The sequence below is a fragment of the Nothobranchius furzeri genome, chromosome 6, assembly GCF_043380555.1.
Source record: "Nothobranchius furzeri strain GRZ-AD chromosome 6, NfurGRZ-RIMD1, whole genome shotgun sequence".
In the NCBI taxonomy this organism is placed as follows: Eukaryota; Metazoa; Chordata; class Actinopteri; order Cyprinodontiformes; family Nothobranchiidae; genus Nothobranchius; species Nothobranchius furzeri.
This window is the reverse complement of record NC_091746.1, coordinates 72,025,404-72,045,749: the sequence shown is the minus strand read 5'-3', so window position 1 is coordinate 72,045,749 and position 20,346 is coordinate 72,025,404. Positions and strand designations below refer to the sequence as shown.

Here is a 20,346-nt window from a genome sequence, read left to right as displayed (position 1 = left end):
ATCACATACCCAGCTGTGATTGGCTGCTGCTGGAGACTGAAGGGTTTATAAGCCCACCAGAAGCTGCAGTTTCAGCAGCAGCAGCCTCACCGGGCCGTGAACAATACTCGGAAGAGACTAGGAGATAAACTAAAGACCAACCGTCCGTGTGAAATCCTGCAAACAAGGTCAGAATGAATCCTCGAAACTCTGAATGTCTCTTTTGTTATTTAGGCTGAAGTTTAATTCTTATGATTACAAATGTGATTTTTCTTTGATTGCAAGCTGCTGTTTTCAATCTGAACTTTTATGTGATCCAATTCCATCAACAAAGCCAAACCAGAATCCTGACAGTTAGTGTCAGGATGGATAAAGGAGCTCATGCCGGCAGCGACAGCAGACATGGAACCAGACGAGCGGAGGCCTTAATTAAAACAGTGTGCTGATTTTTAACTAAACGCAGATCTCTTTTTGGGATGACACTAATAAAATAAAACCAAATTTAACCACTTCTAAACTGTCTTTTAGCATCTTGAATGAAAACGTCCCAAACCACTTGATCTAAAAGGTATTTATGTATTTTTTACAGTGTAGAATTATTGACATTTACCATACCACCTTTATTTATGTAGCACTTTAAAAACACAGCCATACGGCTGACCAAAGTGCTGAACAGTCGCACAATAATAGAGATAAAAAACATAAAACAGTACTATAAAATACAGCCAACAATAAAAAAAAGACAAGCTGACAAAAAAGTACCAATAAAACCAATAAAACCTTACAATGAACGATAAAATAAGAGTAGTAAAAGCCAAACTAACAGCTAACTATTAAAAGCAAGGGTAAAATAGTCTAGACTTAAAATCTGCCAAGGAGGATGCCAGTCGAACTGTGACTGGAAGTTCGTTCCACAGTTTAGGACCCGCGACAGAGAAAGCTCTTGGTCCGCATGATTTGTAACACACTTTCGGGACCTCGAGGAGCAACAGGCTGGAGGACCTGAGTGTGCGACCGGGAGTATAAATTGAAAGAAGGTCAGATAAGTACACGGGGGCAAGACCATGGAGGGATTTGAAAACAAAACGTAGCATTTTATATCGGACCCTGAAAGTGACGGGCAACCAATGAAGGGATTTGAGAACTGGTGTTATGTGCTGGCGCCCGTCAGTACGTGTGAGGAATCTAGCCGCTGCATTTTGAACGAGTTGAAGTCGGGCAAGGGTTGACTTATTGACACCCAGCAGAACTGCATTCGAGTAGTCGAGCCTAGATGTGATGAAGGCATGAACAACTGATTCCACATTTTTTCTAGATAAAACGGCTCTTAATTTGGACAGATGGCAGAGTTGGAAAAAACCAGATTTTACAGTGGCATTGACCTGGGCGTCCATCCTTAGAGATGAATCCATCTTCACACCCGGGTTCGTCACAACGGTTTTTAGATTTAGAGAAATAGATGAAAGATCTGGGGTTCACTGCAGGTAGACTTTCGTTTTTCTTTAGTATAACTTAATTTAATTCAACACGTTTAAGAAAATAAAATAAAATAAATCACAAATTAATGATCACTAGTAAATGTACTTCAGTTTTTTTCATTAAAGTAATTTTCATGTTAAAAATTCTCTTTTACTGTTCGGAGCTGAGCTCAGGAGCTAACTGTTTAACCACACCGGGACATTTTCTCCTTTGTTAAATATTTATATGATGATTTTAAGGCAAACTCTTCTTCTTTTCTTTATTTTTGTTGAAGACAAATTCAACCAGCGATGTTTTCCTCCTATAATAATGGCCTGTTAGCACATTAGCATGGAAAGATAAAATTAATACTTACGAGCTTGTTTTTATCACACCAAATTTCTAGGTTGAAAGTCCGAACTTGTGGGGAAAATAATCATTCGTTTCTCAAAATGTTCAGAATGGCGTGTCTTCTCCTGTAAGGCTGTAACTTTTATCTAGCTCAGCGAAGTCTAAACATCGAAATCGCGTTTAAAAGATGTGGGCGTGGCCAAAACGTCACTAAGACTCTTACGTTTAAAATAACACATAAAGCACAGCAGCTAGCAAAACCTAAACAAAAAATTAAATCATAATCCTCAAAACAAACGGATAGGGATGCAAGAACACACACACGTCTGTTTTTCTATCATTGTGAGGACCCCCCATTGACTTCCATTCATTTTTATGATTTCACCATGCTTAACCCATACCCTAACCCTAACCATAACCAACGCTGATCTATTCCTAACCTTATCCTTGACTAAAACTTAATTCACACCGTACCTCTGACTGGTATAGTAAGCGTCTGGGAAGCTTCTAAAAACAGTGTGCACCAAAAAAATGTCAAAAATGGTCAAAATGGTCCTCAGTATGTAATATGTACACACACACACACACACACACACACACACACACACACACAGCTAATATTTGTGCCCTTACACTGTACATTAATTATCATTATTCACTTTAAAAAAAATCCAAACTCGAACACAAACTGGTGAAGAGACGGACCTTAATGGGCTGCATGGTGGCGCAGTGGTTAGCACTGTTGCCTCGCAGCACGAAGGTTGCAGGTTCGAAACTCGGCTGTGGCCTTTCTGCGTGGAGTTGCGTGTTCTCCCCATGCATGCGTGGGTTTCCTCCGGGTACTCCGGTTTCCCCCACAGATCACAACATGCCCTATAGGTTATAAACTGTAAGTCGCTTTGGATAAAAGCGTCTGCTAAATAAATAAACATAAACCTTCACACACACACAGGCGCACACACACACACACACACACACACCACACGAGAACACAGACACACACACACACACACACACACACGCACACACACACAGGCACACACACACAGACACACACACACACCACACGAGAACACAGACACACACACACACACACACACACACACACACAGGCACACACACACACACAGACACACACACACACACACACACCACACGAGAACACAGATTACAGCTTTTACTCTTGCTTTAATCTGACATAACCACCAAACCAAATTACAACGTAAAACTGCACATTTGTTGTGAAAACGAAGCCAAGCCAACAAAAAGTCCCAGACTCGATGGTCAAAAACGTTCTCCTCACCAACATTGTTTCACTCGAACACAGAAAGTTACAGCTTTGATTTATTATAACCATAAAACCAAACCGAGAGCCTCAAAGTTGACTTTGGTAGGAAAACTGTCCCCGGTTTGAAGGCAAAGAACAAAGATGGACGTGCAAGAACACAAACATGCAAGATGCAACCAGAAGTCCAGACAAACGTCCCCAAACCGGAGGTCAGACACCCCCACCAGACAAACTTCCAGAAATACCCACATGTAGTCCTCTGGGCGTGTGGTGTTTTGGCTGCGCTGTGGCTTTCCAGTTATAACCCCGAGAATTACACGCTATAGGAAGAGTCCATCATTAAGGACGGGAGCAGGAGACGAGCCTTTTCCTCCCACCGCCCACGGAAAGAGGAACTCTGTTACAGCGCTCCGTCGAGGGCAGCTGAACTTCCTGCTCCCGTTCCCTGTCTTCACAAACCAAGCTGCTGGTTTCTGTAGCAACACGTGAATCTAAACCCCGAATTTGGGTTTTCTTTAAGAGCGTAAATCCAAATGAAAGCTGGACTCAGGCTCTACATGTTTCCCCTTTAATTATTCTAGTAAAACGACCCTCAGCTCTTTTCGGGCAGCGCACCCATCATTTCCTCACAGCTTTTGGGCCAGGACCAGCCAGAAAGCTCTTGTTGCATAGTTTCAAAAACCGCGCGTCACAACGATGTGATTTTCTGTCTCTGATGACAGAAAACGCTCAACTTTCTCCAATCAGCATCTCATAACTGCCCACTTGGGCCTGTAATTAAAGCCTTAACGACTTCCTGTGACATACCAGCGCTGGATAACGGTCATGTGACCCTGCAGCATCCACTTTTAGGAAGGAATCTGGGTGCAGGCCCAGAGTGAGCTCTGACATGTCATTATGTTTGGTGTGAAGTTACGACCTCCAGGCATGTATTTTGGTAGGAGGAGCGCTGCGTATCGTGGTTATTTTTTATGGTTTGACTTCGTTAAACGATGAGGGTTTGCTACTGGACAATAACCTGGATGTTTCTGCTGCCGTTCCCAGTTCAGGCACCCAACGGCGACACAATGAAAGTGGCTGTTGTCTTTGTTCTGCTCTTCGCCGCAGTTCTCTGCAGGCCGGTGAGGCTTTTGTTTTCTTCCAAGTAAAGATTTCATGCATTTTGTGCCTGAATAGAGACTATTTGTCTGTTTCGTAGGCGAGAAAAGTGTCTGACAGCAGTTCTGACAGCTCTGAGGAAGTGGTGAGTATCCAGACACAGCTAGGGGATGAAGGTCAGCACAGACATTATTAACGCTTTTATCGTCCACAGGTGAGACGACCAGCACCTCCAGCCGTTAGAAAACAGGCAGTGGTGGCTGCCAAGCATCGGGCCAAACCTGTGCAGGTAATAGTCCCCCTCCACGTTCCACACCGCTGTTGTTTCCACAACCCTAAACTCAGCTCTTCTTCACATGAACCTGAAGCCACTGAAGACTTTATGGTTGAACATCAAACTTAAAGACCGTACAGGAACGGACCGCACGACTCGTTCAAAATGAGATTCATTTGAACAACAAACACAGTAAACAGAATTAGGTGACACTTTAGTTTAGGGAACACAAATTAACTCAATTCAATTCAATTCAAAAATACTTTATTAATCCCAGAGGGAAACTGATTATTACCCTAACCCTAACCATTAATTAGCTGCCAATTAATATGCATATTAGTGGACTACTAAGTCTGAACTAGGCACTTATTAACAGCTTATTACTAATGCCGTAGTTCTAACATTAACAGGCCATAAATGAAGAGTTTTATCATAATAAGCCATTCATAAACGTTTATTAACTGTAAGTAAACGGTTTGTTGCTGATTAACACACATGCTAATTAGCTAAAATCATTATGTGGCTTTTAATGAAGTAATTCAAGGGGGACCTATTATTGCCTTTAGGTGGTTAATTAATACTAAACTACTAGTAATTAGGTATGAACAAATTCTGACTTTAGAATGGGGAACATGTTCTTGCTTACAAGTGGTTAATTGATTGTTGTTTAGGCTCTATTAACATGGAGTTTGGTGTTATTTACATAATACCAGAACATAATATGTTTGGTTATTAATGCAGAATTACTTCTTTAAAAGCCACATTTTGATTTGAGCTAATTAGCATGTGTGTTAATCAGCAACTAAACATTTACTTTCAGTTAACAAACCATTATGAATGGCTTATTATGATAAAACTCTTCATTTATGGCCTGTTAATGTTAGAATTACAGCATTGGTAATAAGCACCTAATAATAGCTTAATAATGACTAATTCTGACTTATTATGCATATTAATTGGCAGCTAATTAATGGTTAATTTGTGTTCCCTAAACTAAAGTGTGACCCAGAATTTTATCACCAGAAAGGCGACTTTAACCCTCAGAGACTTTTGTCCCATTGAACGTCTTCTGGACCTAAACAGTTCAGATGAGGTGTTAGCATTACTACTGTCATCCACAGCCTGCCAAATGATTAGAATATGTTAATTATTAGATCTCAGGTCATTTGATAAAACAAAGTTTCAGCCACTAAAACTACCAACAAGTTAAAGGTCTGTATGAAACTGGAAAAACAAGACCTGACAAACGCTTTATGCAGCCAAGTGACACAAACTTAAACAGAAATCGTGTTTGTTGAGGATGTTAATAAATAAACTACACAGAAAGGTACTGCGGGGCTCTGATGCCCTTACAACGCACGCACCTTTCAGATGATTTACACCTAAGTACTAGATGCATTCTCAAAATGATGATTTCACCTTGACTCATTAACCTGAACGTTTTTGAGCTATAATCAATTTCAAGCACCTTTCAGGCCCTTTTTAAATATTCAAGATTTTTCAAGGATTTCAAGCACCCAAAGAAAGCCCACAACCCTCACCCTAATACTCTAAACTACAACTGATAATAACGCTTCATCTCCATCAACGGTAAGAATCAGTTCTAGACTGCTTCCTGTGTTTTGCTGTGCAGAACGTTGTAGCAGCAGCAGCAGCAGCGGGATCAGACGAGAGCTCAGAGACTTCAGAGGAGAACCAGGTGAGAAACTCGTTATCAACTCGTCTGGCCTGGAAGCTACTCCTGGAGAAGATCAACAACCCTACGTGTTTTTGGTTTGTGCAGGGTGTGGCTGTGGAAAAAGCAACAGTCGAGTTCAAAGCTGCTGGGGTAGACACAAACGCCGCTCCGGTCTCTGACAAAGGCACGAACAGCCAAGACAGCGACGATGATGATGATGATGAAGCAGAGGAGAGTGTGAGTAAACGGGAAAAATGTTAGAACGTTGAACTCATCTATATATTTGTTCTATGATGCTTAACGGCCTGTTTTTCCTTTGTGTGTGTGTGTGTGTGTGTGTGTGTGTGTGTGTGTGTGTGTGTGTGTGTGTGTGTGTGTGTGTTAAGTATGCATGTCCCGACAGTCAGTATCTTACCTGCAGTAGAACGCGATCAGGGAGAAGATCCCAGGGAAGCTAACAGTTATCCAGAGGGGTTCATTTAGAAGCAGTTCTATTTTTAGAGTATTTCTACACTTTATCTTTTCCAGTTTTCTCAACCAGTTAGCATTAGTGGTAAACAGCCTTACAGCTCTTTGGGAAGCCCGTGCATCACGTGACCGCGGCTTCCACGGCGGTCACGTAACGTCACGTGACACGGGAGATAACGTTATATTTTATACGTATTAGTTTCAATATAAATATATAACGAGCTTTTTACTTTTTAAATTGTGTATATGTTTGTTAAATTAAAAATATAAGTGAGTTACTACCCGCTAGCCACCGAAGCTGCAACTACTAAGCTACTAACCAACCATAGATAACTCCTTTGGATCTAAAAAAAAATTTAAATTAGCTGACTTACTTTTAAATTTGAAAATTGTCCCCGAAGTAGCTGCCGGCTTTTGAACCGCCGTCCTTTTGAAAATACAGCCGTGTATTCTGGGAAATTTTTAACCAAGGCTAGGCTACAAGATACCTCCCGTGTATCGTCGCTCAGCTAGCTAAACGGCTAACAAACAGAGAACACGCCTCGGTAGAACATGAACATTGGAACACGTCTTGGCGGTTCCTGATGACGTAACTCCTAGGCAACCAGGGCGGGGCCAAGACATCAAGGCGAGGTTCCTTGGCATTGAAAAACACCCATTGTGTTTCAGGAGGGGAAGGGGTTGGCCCATGTGGTGTTTGGTCATGTGATGGTGACAATCAGGGGTCAGGGAACCGATGTACTGCCTCAGATCGAACGTTTGTAGAAAATTTTCGAAATTCATTCTTATGAATGAAATTTAGAATGTTCGCACGATGATGATAAATCCCACCTGTGCCTACCCAGGTGCTCGTGTCCGTTCTCAGTCATTTACATACAGGAACGCCCTCAATTAACCATATTGGTCACGCTACGTCCTCAGCTTGTGAGGAATAGTAGCTGTTATAAATAATAAGTTGTAGTTTTCATTTCAAAACCGCTGCATATAAGTATATATATATATATATATATATGTATGTATGTATATATACACACATACACAAATACATATATATATATATATATATATACACTAAACTGTATGTGTGTACGGTACAGGCCAAAAGTTTGGGCACACCTTCTCATTCAATGTGTTGTCTTTATCTTCATGACCATTTACATTGGTAGATTGTGACTGATCAGAACTATGAGTAACAAGCTGCTCATGCAACACGTTGTGGTTTGCAGGAAGCCGAGGAAGAGGAAGACGAGTCAGACTCTGACTCGGAGTCGGGTGAGTCCTCCACCCCCGCTCCCGGTACCGTCAGCCCTGTCGTCGTCACCGTGGAGCCTTTACCTGGAACCACGGTGGACACCATCTTGCCCACCATTGTCACGGACCCTGATGCAGGCCGCGGTGACAATCTGGGAGGATACCCCGGCGACTACAAATCTATCTATGTGGAGGAGAAGACCTACCACAAGATGTCTGGTCCTTACAAGTCCTACGAGTTTGTTGACAGTGGAAAGAAGACGGGCTATGACATGACAGATGGTAACGAGGTGGAGAAGTCACCAAAGGTGTACAAGGTACAGGTCAGTCTTTATTCACAACCTGCTGTAGAGTAAAACCCATCATATGACATCGGGAGTCACGAACCTTTTTGACTGTTGATTTTTTCAAGAATCAAACAAATCCTGAAAAGAGATGAAACTTAATTTGAAAAATACAAAATTCATCTAAAAAAGATTTTATGAATGAAAGTTAAAGGCTTTTCTGAGATGTACTGCTTAGGGAAGATTTTCAGATAGTTGCTAAACTTAAATAACTGATGTGAAGGCCGCTTAGACGTTTCCACCCGCACCGACCTGGTGATAGCCCTCTCTTAACATGACCCCTCGGTGGTGCTAATGAGGTGAAAATCAGATAATGACCTTAAAGAGCAAGTTACCCCCTACCAGAGTCTTACTCCACTCCCACTTCCTGTTTGAAAAATGCAACAAATGCTGTTGCCTGGCAGACCAGGAGGGCGGAGCCTCTGACAAATATACACACACAGGCTCAGAGACATTGTGACATCATAATGTACCAGCTAATGTCAAAGTGTGCCTCTTAGCCAATAGCGATGGCAGATTAAAATTCAAATGCAGTGCAGAGTTTTTACCCGAAGAGGGCGCAACACTGACAGTTTTAGGCAGAATATTTAAATTTTAACTAAGAGGCACTAATGTGCCAAATTACTGACTACATGTGTCTACAGCAGGATTAAGCTTGGTTTATGCTTGACGCGTCCCGAGGTCCGCGCGGCGAAACTGCGTCATTTTAACAACCACGCCCCTCCACCGCTCCTCCGCACGGCCCAAACTTTCCGCACCGCGCACCTTTTTTAACCACGCGGACGGTCGGACGTGGAAAAACATGGCGGACTGGCAAGAACTAGTATGGCAGAGGTTCATAAATACAGACATTTGTATGATTCAGCTCTCAGAGATCACCATGATCAACATGTTGTTAATAATTCTTGGAGAGAAATAGCTCGCACTGTCGGAAAAGACGAGGACGCTGTTAAAAAATGCTGGAATGCCATGTTGTAAACAGTAATTTCTACTTCTACTATGGTGTAGTGTTGGATGCATGCCGTAGAGCTCCATGCTGCCCCCTACAGTTTGGGAGAATATTGGCTCACCGCAGACGAGCCGCATGAACCATAAACACTGCGAGTTGTGAAGCGCGTTCCGTCCGCGAGCCGCATCACCAAGCGGAAAGTAAACACGTCAAGCATAAACCAAGCTTTAGACACTCGTTTATAGTTTATCAGCAAAAAAAGTTTATTTGGGGGTGACTTGCTCTTTAAATGTGGGGATTTAACTTGATTTGTCCATGCTCTGTCCTTCCAAAATAGATCAACAGGTATTTTTGCTTCAGCCTTTTCTCTGCATTTCTTTAACTTTCATGTTTTCCTACCTTCAGGCTTTTCACACCCAATCCCAACTCTTGGAGGAGGACACCAGCACCCCGGAGGTGGAGACCCAAAGCCTTGATGTGTCCTCAGGCACATCCCAGGATCAGGACATCAGCCACCGCCAGGCCTCCCTTCCAGAGGAGGCCAGCACCACCTCAGAGAGTGACAGCAGCAGCACTCCGGAGGAAGAGGGGGAGGAGAGTGCCAGCTCCACCAGCAGCAGCGCTAGCGCAGAGTCCGACGACGAGGAGAGCCAGAGCAATGAGGAGACGACGGCCACGCCCGGAGCTGCTGACAGCGACTCAGACGAGAGTGAAAGCAGCGAGGGTGACTCAAACGAGGAGGGCGAAGGACCCGACGCCACGGCCGACATGCCAGCAGTCCTCACAGCCAAATAAACCACAGAGGGGGCAGAGCCTCATCCCAGTGCAAAGACCTCCCCCCTCTCCTGAGGCCACTCCCACTGCAGGGTCAAACAGGGAAACCTAGACTCGTGAATATTAATACTAACCGTCACCATTTTGCTGATTATTTCTGCTCTTCTTTAGAAATCTGATGTTTTTGTTGTGGTTTATTTAAATGAAGCCATGAATGCTGCATCCGTTCATTAGAGCTAATAAATCTAAAGTGTGGTCTAGAGTTTCATGTGGTGTTGATAATGATGGCTGCTTCCTGAGGTTACCTGACCATGCTGTCGTTGTCCTCCTGTTTTCTGCAGCGGCAAAACGTCCAACCTGAAAAAGAAAACACGCAAACTTTAGTTTCCCAACGACTCTAAAACGGCCACCCACGCCCGGTCGTTTTGGTGCTTCTGCAATCAAATAAAACACTTGCAATAATTCTGAGTATAAAACAAGTAAAACTTGAATTTAAAGCCTCACATTCTGTTCCTGTAAGGCAAAGCCTCCGAGCTCGCTCGTGACTAGCTTTACTGGTGTAGGTGTAAACAAACAAACAATCATTACTGTTGAGGGCTCTACTCCTTCATCAGTCCTGTAAACACACGGTCCTGTTCATTTGCACAGTTTCTACCTTCACCACGTGTTTCTCCCGTGTTGTTTACAGTCATGTGTATCATAATGTACCATTTCAAAAATATGAATAAAGTTCTTTTTCATAGAAAAACAAATGGTGGTTGTTTCTGTTGGTTTTCTGTTGAATTATTAATAAAACATTAAGATAAAAACTGAATGTATTCCGTAATGATGCACCGATATGACATTTTTGGGCCGATACCGATATCCGATATTGAGATCACTCTTATGGCCGACAACCGATATTTGCCGACACCGATAAACTGACATTAATGCTTCTAAAATCAGCAGATTTAGTAAAGAATGAAAATTATTAAAGCTGAATTTACGTTGTTATGTACAGGCAACACACAGATTTACAGTTCTGAGATGATTTCACTCACTGTTCACATGACTAAACAATGTTGGTGAATATTAAGCGAGTTTTTGGAACAACTTTGCAGGAAGTGCTTGTGGACATGGTACAGGTCTATAAGGAGCCTAATGGGCCATTCCCATCTGTACCGGGTCGGCCCGGGCCGGGTAGCCCCAGTCGGCCCCAGCCTGGCCCGGTTAATTCCACACATCCTTGCCTTAAGCCCATGTGGTCTGATTCTACCCACCAATCAGAGGCTTGCTCTAATGGAAGGTGTGAATTTGCTGTCAGCAGTGGGTGTGTTGGCCCTGGTCGGCCTGAAGCAGACCCCCTCGAGAAGAGGGCTGAGAATGAGCCTTGGTTCGTTCGCGACCGACACATCTCTACATGGTTGGAAGAACGAAAAAAGTTAATGCAACGGGGCTAAAAACGCTATTTTCTAATCCGCTTTGCCTTACGCCCTGGATCACACATATGCTGTACTGCAATTTAAATGAAAAGTAATGATGGGTGTTTCAAACATGCCAGTCACGTACTTTGAGATTTATCAGCTTGTAAAAGTAGTAGCTATGACCACAAATTAGTTCTGGCCAATCAAAATCATTACGTGATGACGTAACTTCCGTAAGCTTCATGTTCAGCCAATCAACTACTTTGAAGTCACTGGCAGTCGAAGGACCCCGAGCCGATCCTGTACCGACACCGCCACTGTCCATGGTACAGAACAAGCAGAATTAGAAAATAGCATTTTTATCCCCGTTGACTTGCATTCATGTTTTTGTTCTTCTGGGGAACCATGGTCCAGAAGAAGATGGGCATGACTTAGGCTCCCTATTGAGTTCAAGCATCGACATAAATATACTGGACAATTCCTTTCCACAGGCCCCAATATCACGTTTTTGAGGCCAAATGGGAGGTGGCCACCACCGCCATTTTGACTGTGTCACAGGTTCCGTCAAGCCCAGACAATTCCACAAAAGGGAAGAGAGGAGGAGATGAGGGTGGGGCTGTAAGGCTGGGATCAACTGACGACACCCGGTCGAACTAGCTACAAGCTAACCTGAAGCTAACCCAAAGCTAACGCGGAGGTGGGAGCAAAGCTAACGGAGGTAGCAACCTAGCTACAACCGGAGTTAACTGTGCACAACACCAGAGCTTCTGAGTCAGAGATACGCCGGGCTGACCACTGGGTAAAACCGGGTGGAACACAGAGGTCTCCGAGACCTCCACAAGCTGGCAGCCGCGCAGCAGACAAGCGCCGCTGCAATCTGAGATGCGCAGAGCTGCCGCTGGGGAGAACCGGGTGGAAAGGTTTCCATCCCAGAGCTTCACAAGCCGTCAGCCCGCGCAGCACACAGAAGCCGCGATCAGACAGAGATGCGTCGAGCTGCGGGGAGGGGAGAACCGGGTGGAAAACATCGGTCTCCCGAGAGCTCCACAAGCCGATAGTGGGAACCCAGCTCCACCAACATGTTATATTTCAACCCATTTTCTAAAGTGCAGCATTATGTTAAATGCACTGGGTTTTACCCTATTACATTTAAATTTCATGGTTAAACAGTACATGTTAAAATCTAAGCTCAGCTCGGCAGTGACCTAAAATGCATAAATATAATTTTACTTACAGAAAAAATGAAGTGGAGACTCCTTGGACGCTCTATTAGTGCAATTAATGCCACAGCAAGTCATTTTGTCCAACAATTGCACAAATAATATCCACAAAAGAAAACACAAACACAGAGACTCAAAATCCCGGAAGTTTCCAAGCCAGACCGAGACTCTACTGAGGCCTTTCCACGGAGCTAGCTCTGTGGTCATGTGTGTCTGATGCTCATTAATTATACAGAATTTTAGGCTTTTAATACACTTAAACAGAAGAGTGAGAAAAAAATTCACCCCCCTCAGAGTTGTCATGAGCGTAAACTAGATCATTTAAACCAAAAACATATTTTGGTACCAGGCTGTAAACATGTTTATTTCTGCTATGAAATTGGTATTTTTAACATGGGAGTCAATGAGGATTTGCTCGCTTCTGACACCAGCCCCCAGCGGATGAGGGTGGAACTGCAATTTTTGGTACTTCCGGGTTGAGTCGCATTGTGGGGGCTTGGGTTCAAGCTGTGTGACGCATAATAATGGTAATTTGGCGTTCCCTGGTGGTGATAAGTGGTAAGTGCATCTGAAAAGAAAATAATGTGTCCCACCAAAAATAAAAATAATTCACCAGCCGTCACAGGTTTTATAACATCAGTAGCAAGTATTCACATAAACCTGTAACATTTATGTTTGAACAGGAAGACTAGCATGTACTAATTAGACATGCACGGGGCATTCTGCACAAAACAACAACAAACTAAACAGGATAACACCCTCTAAAACATTATAAAACGTCATGGAACTTACGTCTGGCCCTTAAAACGCACCCAGGACAATAATAAAGCTAAGTCTATGTCGTATTTTAGCATATTGCCGCTCAGGAGCACAAAGAGCTAGCAGCTGCTGCTCGCCTCGCGCTCACTCCAGCAATGATGCGTTCAGGGTCGCTCAGACATACGGCAGTTTGCATGAAGGCTTTGGGACAGAATCGATGCCGAATCTTCATAAATAAGAATCTTCATGTGGGCCTGAATGGTTTTCCTCAGGCACCTCTGTAGCTACCATCATCAGCAGTGTATGCATGTGTGAGTGAGTAATAGTGTGCGCTGTGTGCACCTTGAAAGGCGTTTTAAATCTAATCCATGCTAAATAATTGTTTACAGCTCAGATTTTTACACTGACATCAGCAAAAACGTTAAAAAAACAAATTTACACCCGTTGCCTACAAGGAGGAGGTGGACGGTCTGACTGAGTGGTGCGACACAAACAACCTGCTGCTCAACACTGAGAAGACTAAGGAGCTCATCGTGGACTACAGGAGGAATGCTGACCCACATCCACCCATCCACATTAAGGGGACGGCAGTGGAGCGTGTGAGCAGCTTCAAGTTCCTGGGAGTCCACATCCCTGAGGATCTCACCTGGACTACAAACTGCTCCAAGCTGGTCAAGAAGGCTCACCAGCGCCTCTTCTTCTTGAGGACTCTGAGGAAGAACAACCTGTCCTCAGACATCCTGGTGAACTTCTATCGCTGCACCATCGAGAACATCCTGACCAACTGTATAACAGTCTGGTATGGGAACTGCTCCGCCTCGGACCGGAAGGCGTTGCAGAGGGTCGGGAAAACTGCCCAGCGCATCGCCGGAGCACCACTTCCTGCCATAAAGGACAGCTACAGGAAGCGGTGTCTGAAAAGGGCAGGGAAAATCATCAGAGACCACAGTCACCCATCACATGCACTGATCACCCTGCTGCCCTCTAGTAGGCGCTACAGGAGCCTCCGGACTAAGACCACCAGGTACCGGAACAGTTTCTTCCCAACAGCTGTCAGACTCCTGAACTCTGCCTCCTGACATATGACCCACGTTAAACTCATGGACAGCTTGTATTAACTACAGCCTGTACATACTTGTAGTCATAGAATATTCATAACATACTTCACACCATGTACATTATAACATACGTAATAGATGCATTTCTGTAATATACTTACACATCTACATTATTGCTAAAATATATTTTAATACATCTAGATCACGGCTAAAGCACTTTCTGGATGGATGCAAACTGCATTTCGTTGCCCTGTACCTGTACATGTGCAATGACAATAAAGTTGAATTCTATTCTATTCTATTCTATTCTATTCTATTCTATACGAGATGCTGGACTGTTCCTCAGACAGGCTCATGGATGCGTCGCAGGGTTGGAGACAGGAACAAGCGCTATTCAGCCAAAGATTCATAATCAGGAACATTTTCTAAGTGACACGTCTCTGAGAGACCGGGTTTAGAAAACACAGAATCTTCCTGCATGGTTCTGGTTCTGCGATGCGCTCCAAGCCCCCGATCTATCTTCAGTTCGCTGTCCACATTACGCACCGAGCTCAGTGTCCATCTCGGATGTTCTGATGATGGGAATCTTTTCCTGATTGGTGTAGCTACCTCCACGGTGTGCGTAACCATTAAAATGTCAGCACATCTGCAGGCTTGAGATTTCTCCGTCAAAATAAATGCGGGGAACATCGGGCCAGTGCGAACCCTGTCATGTAACCGTTTTACCTTCTAGTGAAGATTGTTGCACACAGGAACTTTAAACCTGATTAACACCAGAGCCACGCACACTGCACCGTTATCTCTGTCTGTGTGAATGAGGGAAAAACTAAATGATTGGATCCTTTTCAACAATGTTTAATGCAAACTTTAGTTCAGTACAAAGTAGAATTACAACAGTCCAACCAGACAGAGCCTGGATTTGTATTCTGACCAAACTGAAATTCTCTGTGTTTTCCACCAGATGGCAGCAAACCAGTTCCGGTCCACCAACCTTACATCAAAGTTCAGAATCAAAGGAAAGTCTGACTGAGAACTATAAAGTGTTGTCAGCAGTGAAAGGTTAGGAAAAGTGATTCAATTCAAAAATACTTTATTAATCCCAGAGGGAAATTGATTAATACCTACATGAACTAAAATATCTTTTCAGACACTCGTTTATTTATTTATTTCCATATTGTCGTTCTTTTTTTAAAACACAAAAACGATTTATTACCTGTTTTTGACGCTACGGGACGTTGGTGGACGTCTCCTATTTATTTATTTATTTATTTGTTTATTTATTTATTTATTTATTTTTAAGCTGCTGAAAACTCACCTGTTCAGGCTGGTTTTGGTGTGACCCTCATCTTCACCTCTCTTTATTCTGATCCCGGGATCCGCTGATGATCTCTTTCTTATTCGTTTCCTCACATTTTTAGAAAATTTTCCAAATATTTAATGATATTTTAAAATGACTTATTTTTAAAATAGTTTTGTTACAACAGTTTTATCTTGACAAGTGCTATTTAAAAGATTGTTTTCTTTCTTTCTTTCTTTCTTTCTTTCTTTCTAACCACAGGTCAATGAGCCCAGACAACATTTTAATGTGATCCTTTACTTTCTGAACACTGAGACGCCAGATAAATTCATACGTTCACCACGGCAGGTGAAGCCGCTGCGTTTTTATTGGCTCGGCTGAATGAAGCGAGAAACTACAGCACATCAAGAGTCATCAGCATCCTGCTCATCCTACACTGCTGCAGGTTTTTGGTTTTTCTTTTTATCATTTAGATGAAAATCATGACTCAAGCAGAGCTTGTACATACATGATTACGTATTCATCTCCATTTACTGTAAGACGTCTGGGTTTCATTGCATCATCATCATCATCATCCTCATCCTCATCATCATCATCATCATCATCATCATCTCTGTAAGACAGACGACCAACATCATAAACAAACCGAAACTCTGTTAGTTAACATGAAATCTGACGGCGTTTAAAAACAGAACCAAGAATGTTCTGTTTAATCGGGGAACAGATAGATTTATGACCCATAAGCAAACAAGCCCATTGTGGTAAGGAGTCTGTCAGCAACATGAACCCGACACACCCACGCCGGCTGTGGGCAACATTCTTCCAACACCTCAGAACATCAGCCTCATTTCATCAGATTTAATCCCACAGACTTAGCAGATGTTTGAGGAACAGAGGAGGAGCCAGATTTTCCCTTCACCCGGGGCTTAGCCCCGATGCTGGCTGTTAGCCAGTAGCTAATGTGAATGCAATAAGACTGTTGAGGCTAACCATCATGAATGTAAAGAAAACATATCAAACACCAGGACTGCAATGGTAACGGTTCAAAAGCAGGACTTCAGAACTGGAACTGATGCAGAACAAGATGTCCATGCATCACGAAAGACCCAGGGCTTCTGCAAAAACAGCTCGGGCTTCAACCCCATAAGTCCCCCCCCCCCCCCCCCCCCGCTCTGCCCCATTCAGGAAGATCTTTACTGATTTTCATCACGGTTGTAAGACATTGTTTATTGAAGCTAAACCAACTTTAATCTGAGTGTGAAGACTTGGGTTTGTACATAAGAGCTGCTCTGTTACAGTCTGAGGCTCTGCAGGTTAAAAGGTCACACGAGAACACGTGTTAGTAACACACAAAAACATGCGTGTAAAACATGAGAACATGCATGTAAAACATGAGAACATGCTTGTAAAACATGAGAACAGCATCAGTAACATGAGAACATGCATGTAAAACATGAGAACATGCATGTGCAACATGAGAACATGCATGTGCAACATGAGAACATGCATGTAAAACATGAGAACATGCTTGTAAAACATGAGAACAGCATCAGTAACATGAGAACATGCATGTAAAACATGAGAACATGCATGTACAACATGAGAACATGCATGTAAAACATGAGAACATGCATGTGCAACATGAGAACATGCATGTGCAACATGAGAACATGCATGTGCAACATGAGAACATGCATGTACAACATGAGAACATGCATGTAAAACATTAGAACATGCATGTGCAACATGAGAACATGCATGTGCAGCATGAGAACATGCATGTAAAACATGAGAACATGCATGTGCAACATGAGAACATGCATGTGCAACATGAGAACATGCATGTAAAACATGAGAACATGCATGTGCAACATGAGAACATGCATGTGCAACATGAGAACATGCATGTGCAACATGAGAACATGCATGTAAAACATGAGAACATGCATGTGCAACATGAGAACATGCATGTGCAACATGAGAACATGCATGTAAAACATGAGAACATGCATGTAAAACATGAGAACATGCATGTGCAACATGGCCGGTCAGAAGCACTCAAGCTCAAACACTCTTTGTTTCACTTCTTACGTTTATTTTAACACATTTCTAAAGAAAACAAAGACATACTGAGAAAATCTGATGAAGTTCTAATTAGTCAGAACTGTCCCACGGCCGGCGGGATGTTGGTGGACGTCTCCTACATGTCTCCTCGGTTCTGTGTCACTGGAGCTGGAGTTGGAACCTTCTCAGTAAAACACAAGGTGGTGTTACACGGCGTGGTGACGTCAGGGGCGGTTCCCGTTTCCACCGTCGTGTCGATCACCATCGCCGTCGGCCCGCTGGTGCCCGCCGTGCCCGGCTCCGGGGTCATGGTGCTCCCGTCTCCTGAGGTGGTGGTTGTCATGGCGACTGTTGTCATGACCACTGTGGGTGGACCGGTGAGGACGTCGGGACCTTCCTCGGAGGAGTTCGACTCCTCTAAGGAGTTACTCTCTGTAGATTCTTTGGAGTCTTTGGAACCGGTGCTGGAAGACGACGTTTCAGTCCCGGAAGTCGTCTCTTGACTTTGGTCCTCGTCAGGAATGTCGGCATCAGGAGGCGTCTGTTGGGAAAACACAGAAAGTTAGATGTTACTTGTGTTTAAGGGAGAAATATTCACCTAACAAAGTAGAAACATTTGCAGATAAATTTGTGATTTCAGTCGATTTTATCAGGATGAAGCATCCATTTACTCAGATATTAAACACAAAATAAACCGTTTTTAGTTCCATTTGTGTGATTATAATAAATGCTCCAGTTTCACAGTCAGATCAAGTTTTATTTAAAATAAAACGATTCATCTTTGTGCAAAGCGTTTAAAAATGATACTGAATGGAAAATTAACACAAGATGTTCATTTCTCATCATCATCAGGAATAAACACTGAATATTTCAGATTAACTGGATTAAACCTGGGATTAATTTAGTTCTAATTATCATTCACTTTTCTTCTTTATGTTGAAGTTGTGATTTGGGCAGTTCTCAAAAATAAAATGAAAAGACTAAACAGGAGTAAACCAAGTCTGTTTGAGTAAAATCTCATTATAATGTAATAAAAGTGGAGTTTGCAGCTCTTTTTCTTACTGGTTTTGCAGAAATTATCACCACAAGAACAAAAAGGAGGGTGATTTTCAGAAGCTCCATCTCTGGTTGTTTACAGTCTGTGGAGGAGAAAACAACACAATTATTCTGACACCAAACACGTTGACCTGATCTAAAGGTAAAACAAATCCAACGCACCTTTCCTCCTGACTGACTCACTTTGCTGTACTCCTTGGTCAGAAATCGCTGCAGAGCTCCATGCAGCTGGTATTTATACACACCAGTTTGGTGTTGTGTAAGACTGGTTTTCCTGGGGGTGGGTGGGGGGTGGGGGTGGGTGCTGGGGGCAGGAGGTTTACCACATGATCCAGAATAAGGAAATTCATGTTTGACATGTTCACATCAGTTTGAACCATCAGAAACAAACTCGAACGTAAAACATTTTTTGATATAAAACCCAAACAAAACCAGATTCCACCCGAGTCACCCGCTGCTCAAAGGTTACGGAGGGAGGTCACTCAGCCTCTCATCACAGAGCAGGATTTTTCCAGCTGATTGGATTAAAAGCTGATTGTTCCACTCTTCAGAGGTCGATCCAGAATTCCACCCGACTGATTTCACTTATCTGTGCTTCAGACCAGCTGACCGGCACACATTCCTGTGAGGTAGACAGGATGCTCAAAGTGGAAAATTAAACATTTTCCAACATTTCCTTCTTAAATTGCATCAAAAAGCGAAGGGTTCAAAGGTGAGAGCAAACTGTAGAAAACAGCTTTATTCGGTATTAGTGGCGGGTCAGGGTTAGGGTCCGTGTTCGCATTTAGTCAAGAGTGAGGTAGTGTCTTTTGTCTTTGTTTTATTTCAGCTGCTTATCGAATTATGACTTAACAGCCACTAAAAGGTCATCTTCATGTCAACGGACTCACCTCTCACAGCTGCTGGCTTAGCTAGTGTAGCTACTGAGTGGATCACACGGTCAATCATCAGGCAACAAAGCTGCATTTCAACTAAATGCTAATTAAAACGACAGCAACGATAATAAAGTACTTCATCCCCCGTCTGGCGGGTGAACTGTTTGGTAAAGCGTCGTAAACGTTAGTGGAACACACGCGTAACTGAAACAGTTACCCGAACGGGAATGCTTGAAGGAACGGGGCGACGGTGGCACGGAAGTTAAGCGCTCACTCTGCAATCGGAAGGTTGCAGGTTCGAGCTCCGCTCAGGTTGTCACTGTCGTGTCCTTGGCAAGGACGAAATTTTCACTTAATTTTCACTTGTCCTTGGGCAAGACACTTAACCCCTCCTTGCCTGCTGGTGGTGGTCGGAGGAACTGGCAGCCTCGCCTCTGTCAGTGCGCCCCAGAACAGCTGTGGCTGCATGGTAGCTCATCACCATCAGGGTGTGAATGGGTGAATGACTGTGTTGTAAAGCGCCTTGGGGGGCTCCAGGACTCTAGAAGGCGCTATACCAAATGCAGGCCCCTTACCATAACGGTTTCATTCTGTTATTAAAACACTGAAATGCATGAGATTTTTCTATTGGCTGATTTTATTCACCGAGTACGAACATGTTCTTGGTCTGGAAGGTAAAGGGTTAAAACAACAAGAACACAC

At 43.3% G+C, this 20,346-nt stretch overlaps 2 protein-coding genes and 1 long non-coding RNA gene across 4 annotated transcripts in view; 1 reads left to right on the top strand and 2 right to left on the bottom strand.

Moving 5' to 3' along the window:
* The window catches only part of LOC139070376 (uncharacterized), a 49,929-nt gene extending 36,478 nt beyond the window's left edge, over positions 1 to 13,451 (bottom strand). The window contains exons 1-2 of the long non-coding RNA XR_011520904.1: positions 13,328 to 13,451; positions 10,218 to 10,269 (exon numbers count right to left, since the gene is read on the bottom strand). This is a non-coding gene — a long non-coding RNA (uncharacterized lncRNA). The remainder of the gene's footprint in view (positions 1 to 10,217; positions 10,270 to 13,327) is intronic.
* spp1 (secreted phosphoprotein 1) lies at positions 53 to 10,123 on the top strand. Of its 2 annotated transcripts, none has more exons than XM_054744673.2 (8): positions 53 to 167; positions 4,121 to 4,197; positions 4,275 to 4,319; positions 4,389 to 4,463; positions 6,082 to 6,147; positions 6,232 to 6,363; positions 7,821 to 8,162; positions 9,544 to 10,123. In XM_054744673.2, the coding sequence occupies exons 2-8, from the start codon at positions 4,144 to 4,146 to the stop codon at positions 9,931 to 9,933; spliced, it is 1,104 nt and encodes a 367-aa protein (XP_054600648.2). In that variant the 5' UTR covers positions 53 to 167; positions 4,121 to 4,143; the 3' UTR covers positions 9,934 to 10,123. The 2 variants fall into 2 exon arrangements, with proteins under 2 accessions (XP_054600648.2, XP_015798905.3); XM_015943419.3 differs by having other exon boundaries at positions 7,821 to 8,168.
* Positions 13,452 to 17,723: 4,272 nt separating the features above from the next.
* Positions 17,724 to 19,020, bottom strand: LOC107375071 (uncharacterized). Its single transcript, XM_054744669.2, has 3 exons — positions 18,932 to 19,020; positions 18,776 to 18,852; positions 17,724 to 18,254 (listed from the first exon to the last, which is right to left on the bottom strand). Exons 2-3 carry the CDS (start codon positions 18,833 to 18,835, stop codon positions 17,850 to 17,852), a joined length of 465 nt encoding a protein of 154 aa, XP_054600644.1. The 5' UTR covers positions 18,836 to 18,852; positions 18,932 to 19,020; the 3' UTR covers positions 17,724 to 17,849.
* Positions 19,021 to 20,346: the final 1,326 nt, after the last annotated feature.

What these genes read in the sequence shown, in the direction of transcription:
- spp1 (XM_015943419.3), top strand. Translation starts at nt 4,144, where the DNA reads ATGAAAGTGGCTGTTGTCTTTGTTCTGCTCTTCGCCGCAGTTCTCTGC. An exon ending in CCGCAGTTCTCTGCAGGCCG is followed by an intron (nt 4,198 to 4,274) that starts GTGAGGCTTTTG and finishes TCTGTTTCGTAG; the next exon opens with GCGAGAAAAGTGTCTGACAG. An exon ending in AGACTTCAGAGGAGAACCAG is followed by an intron (nt 6,148 to 6,231) that starts GTGAGAAACTCG and finishes TGGTTTGTGCAG; the next exon opens with GGTGTGGCTGTGGAAAAAGC.
- LOC107375071 (XM_054744669.2), bottom strand. Translation starts at nt 18,835, where the DNA reads ATGGAGCTTCTGAAAATCACCCTCCTTTTTGTTCTTGTGGTGATAATT. An exon ending in TGATAATTTCTGCAAAACCA is followed by an intron (nt 18,255 to 18,775) that starts GTAAGAAAAAGA and finishes TTTTCCCAACAG; the next exon opens with ACGCCTCCTGATGCCGACAT.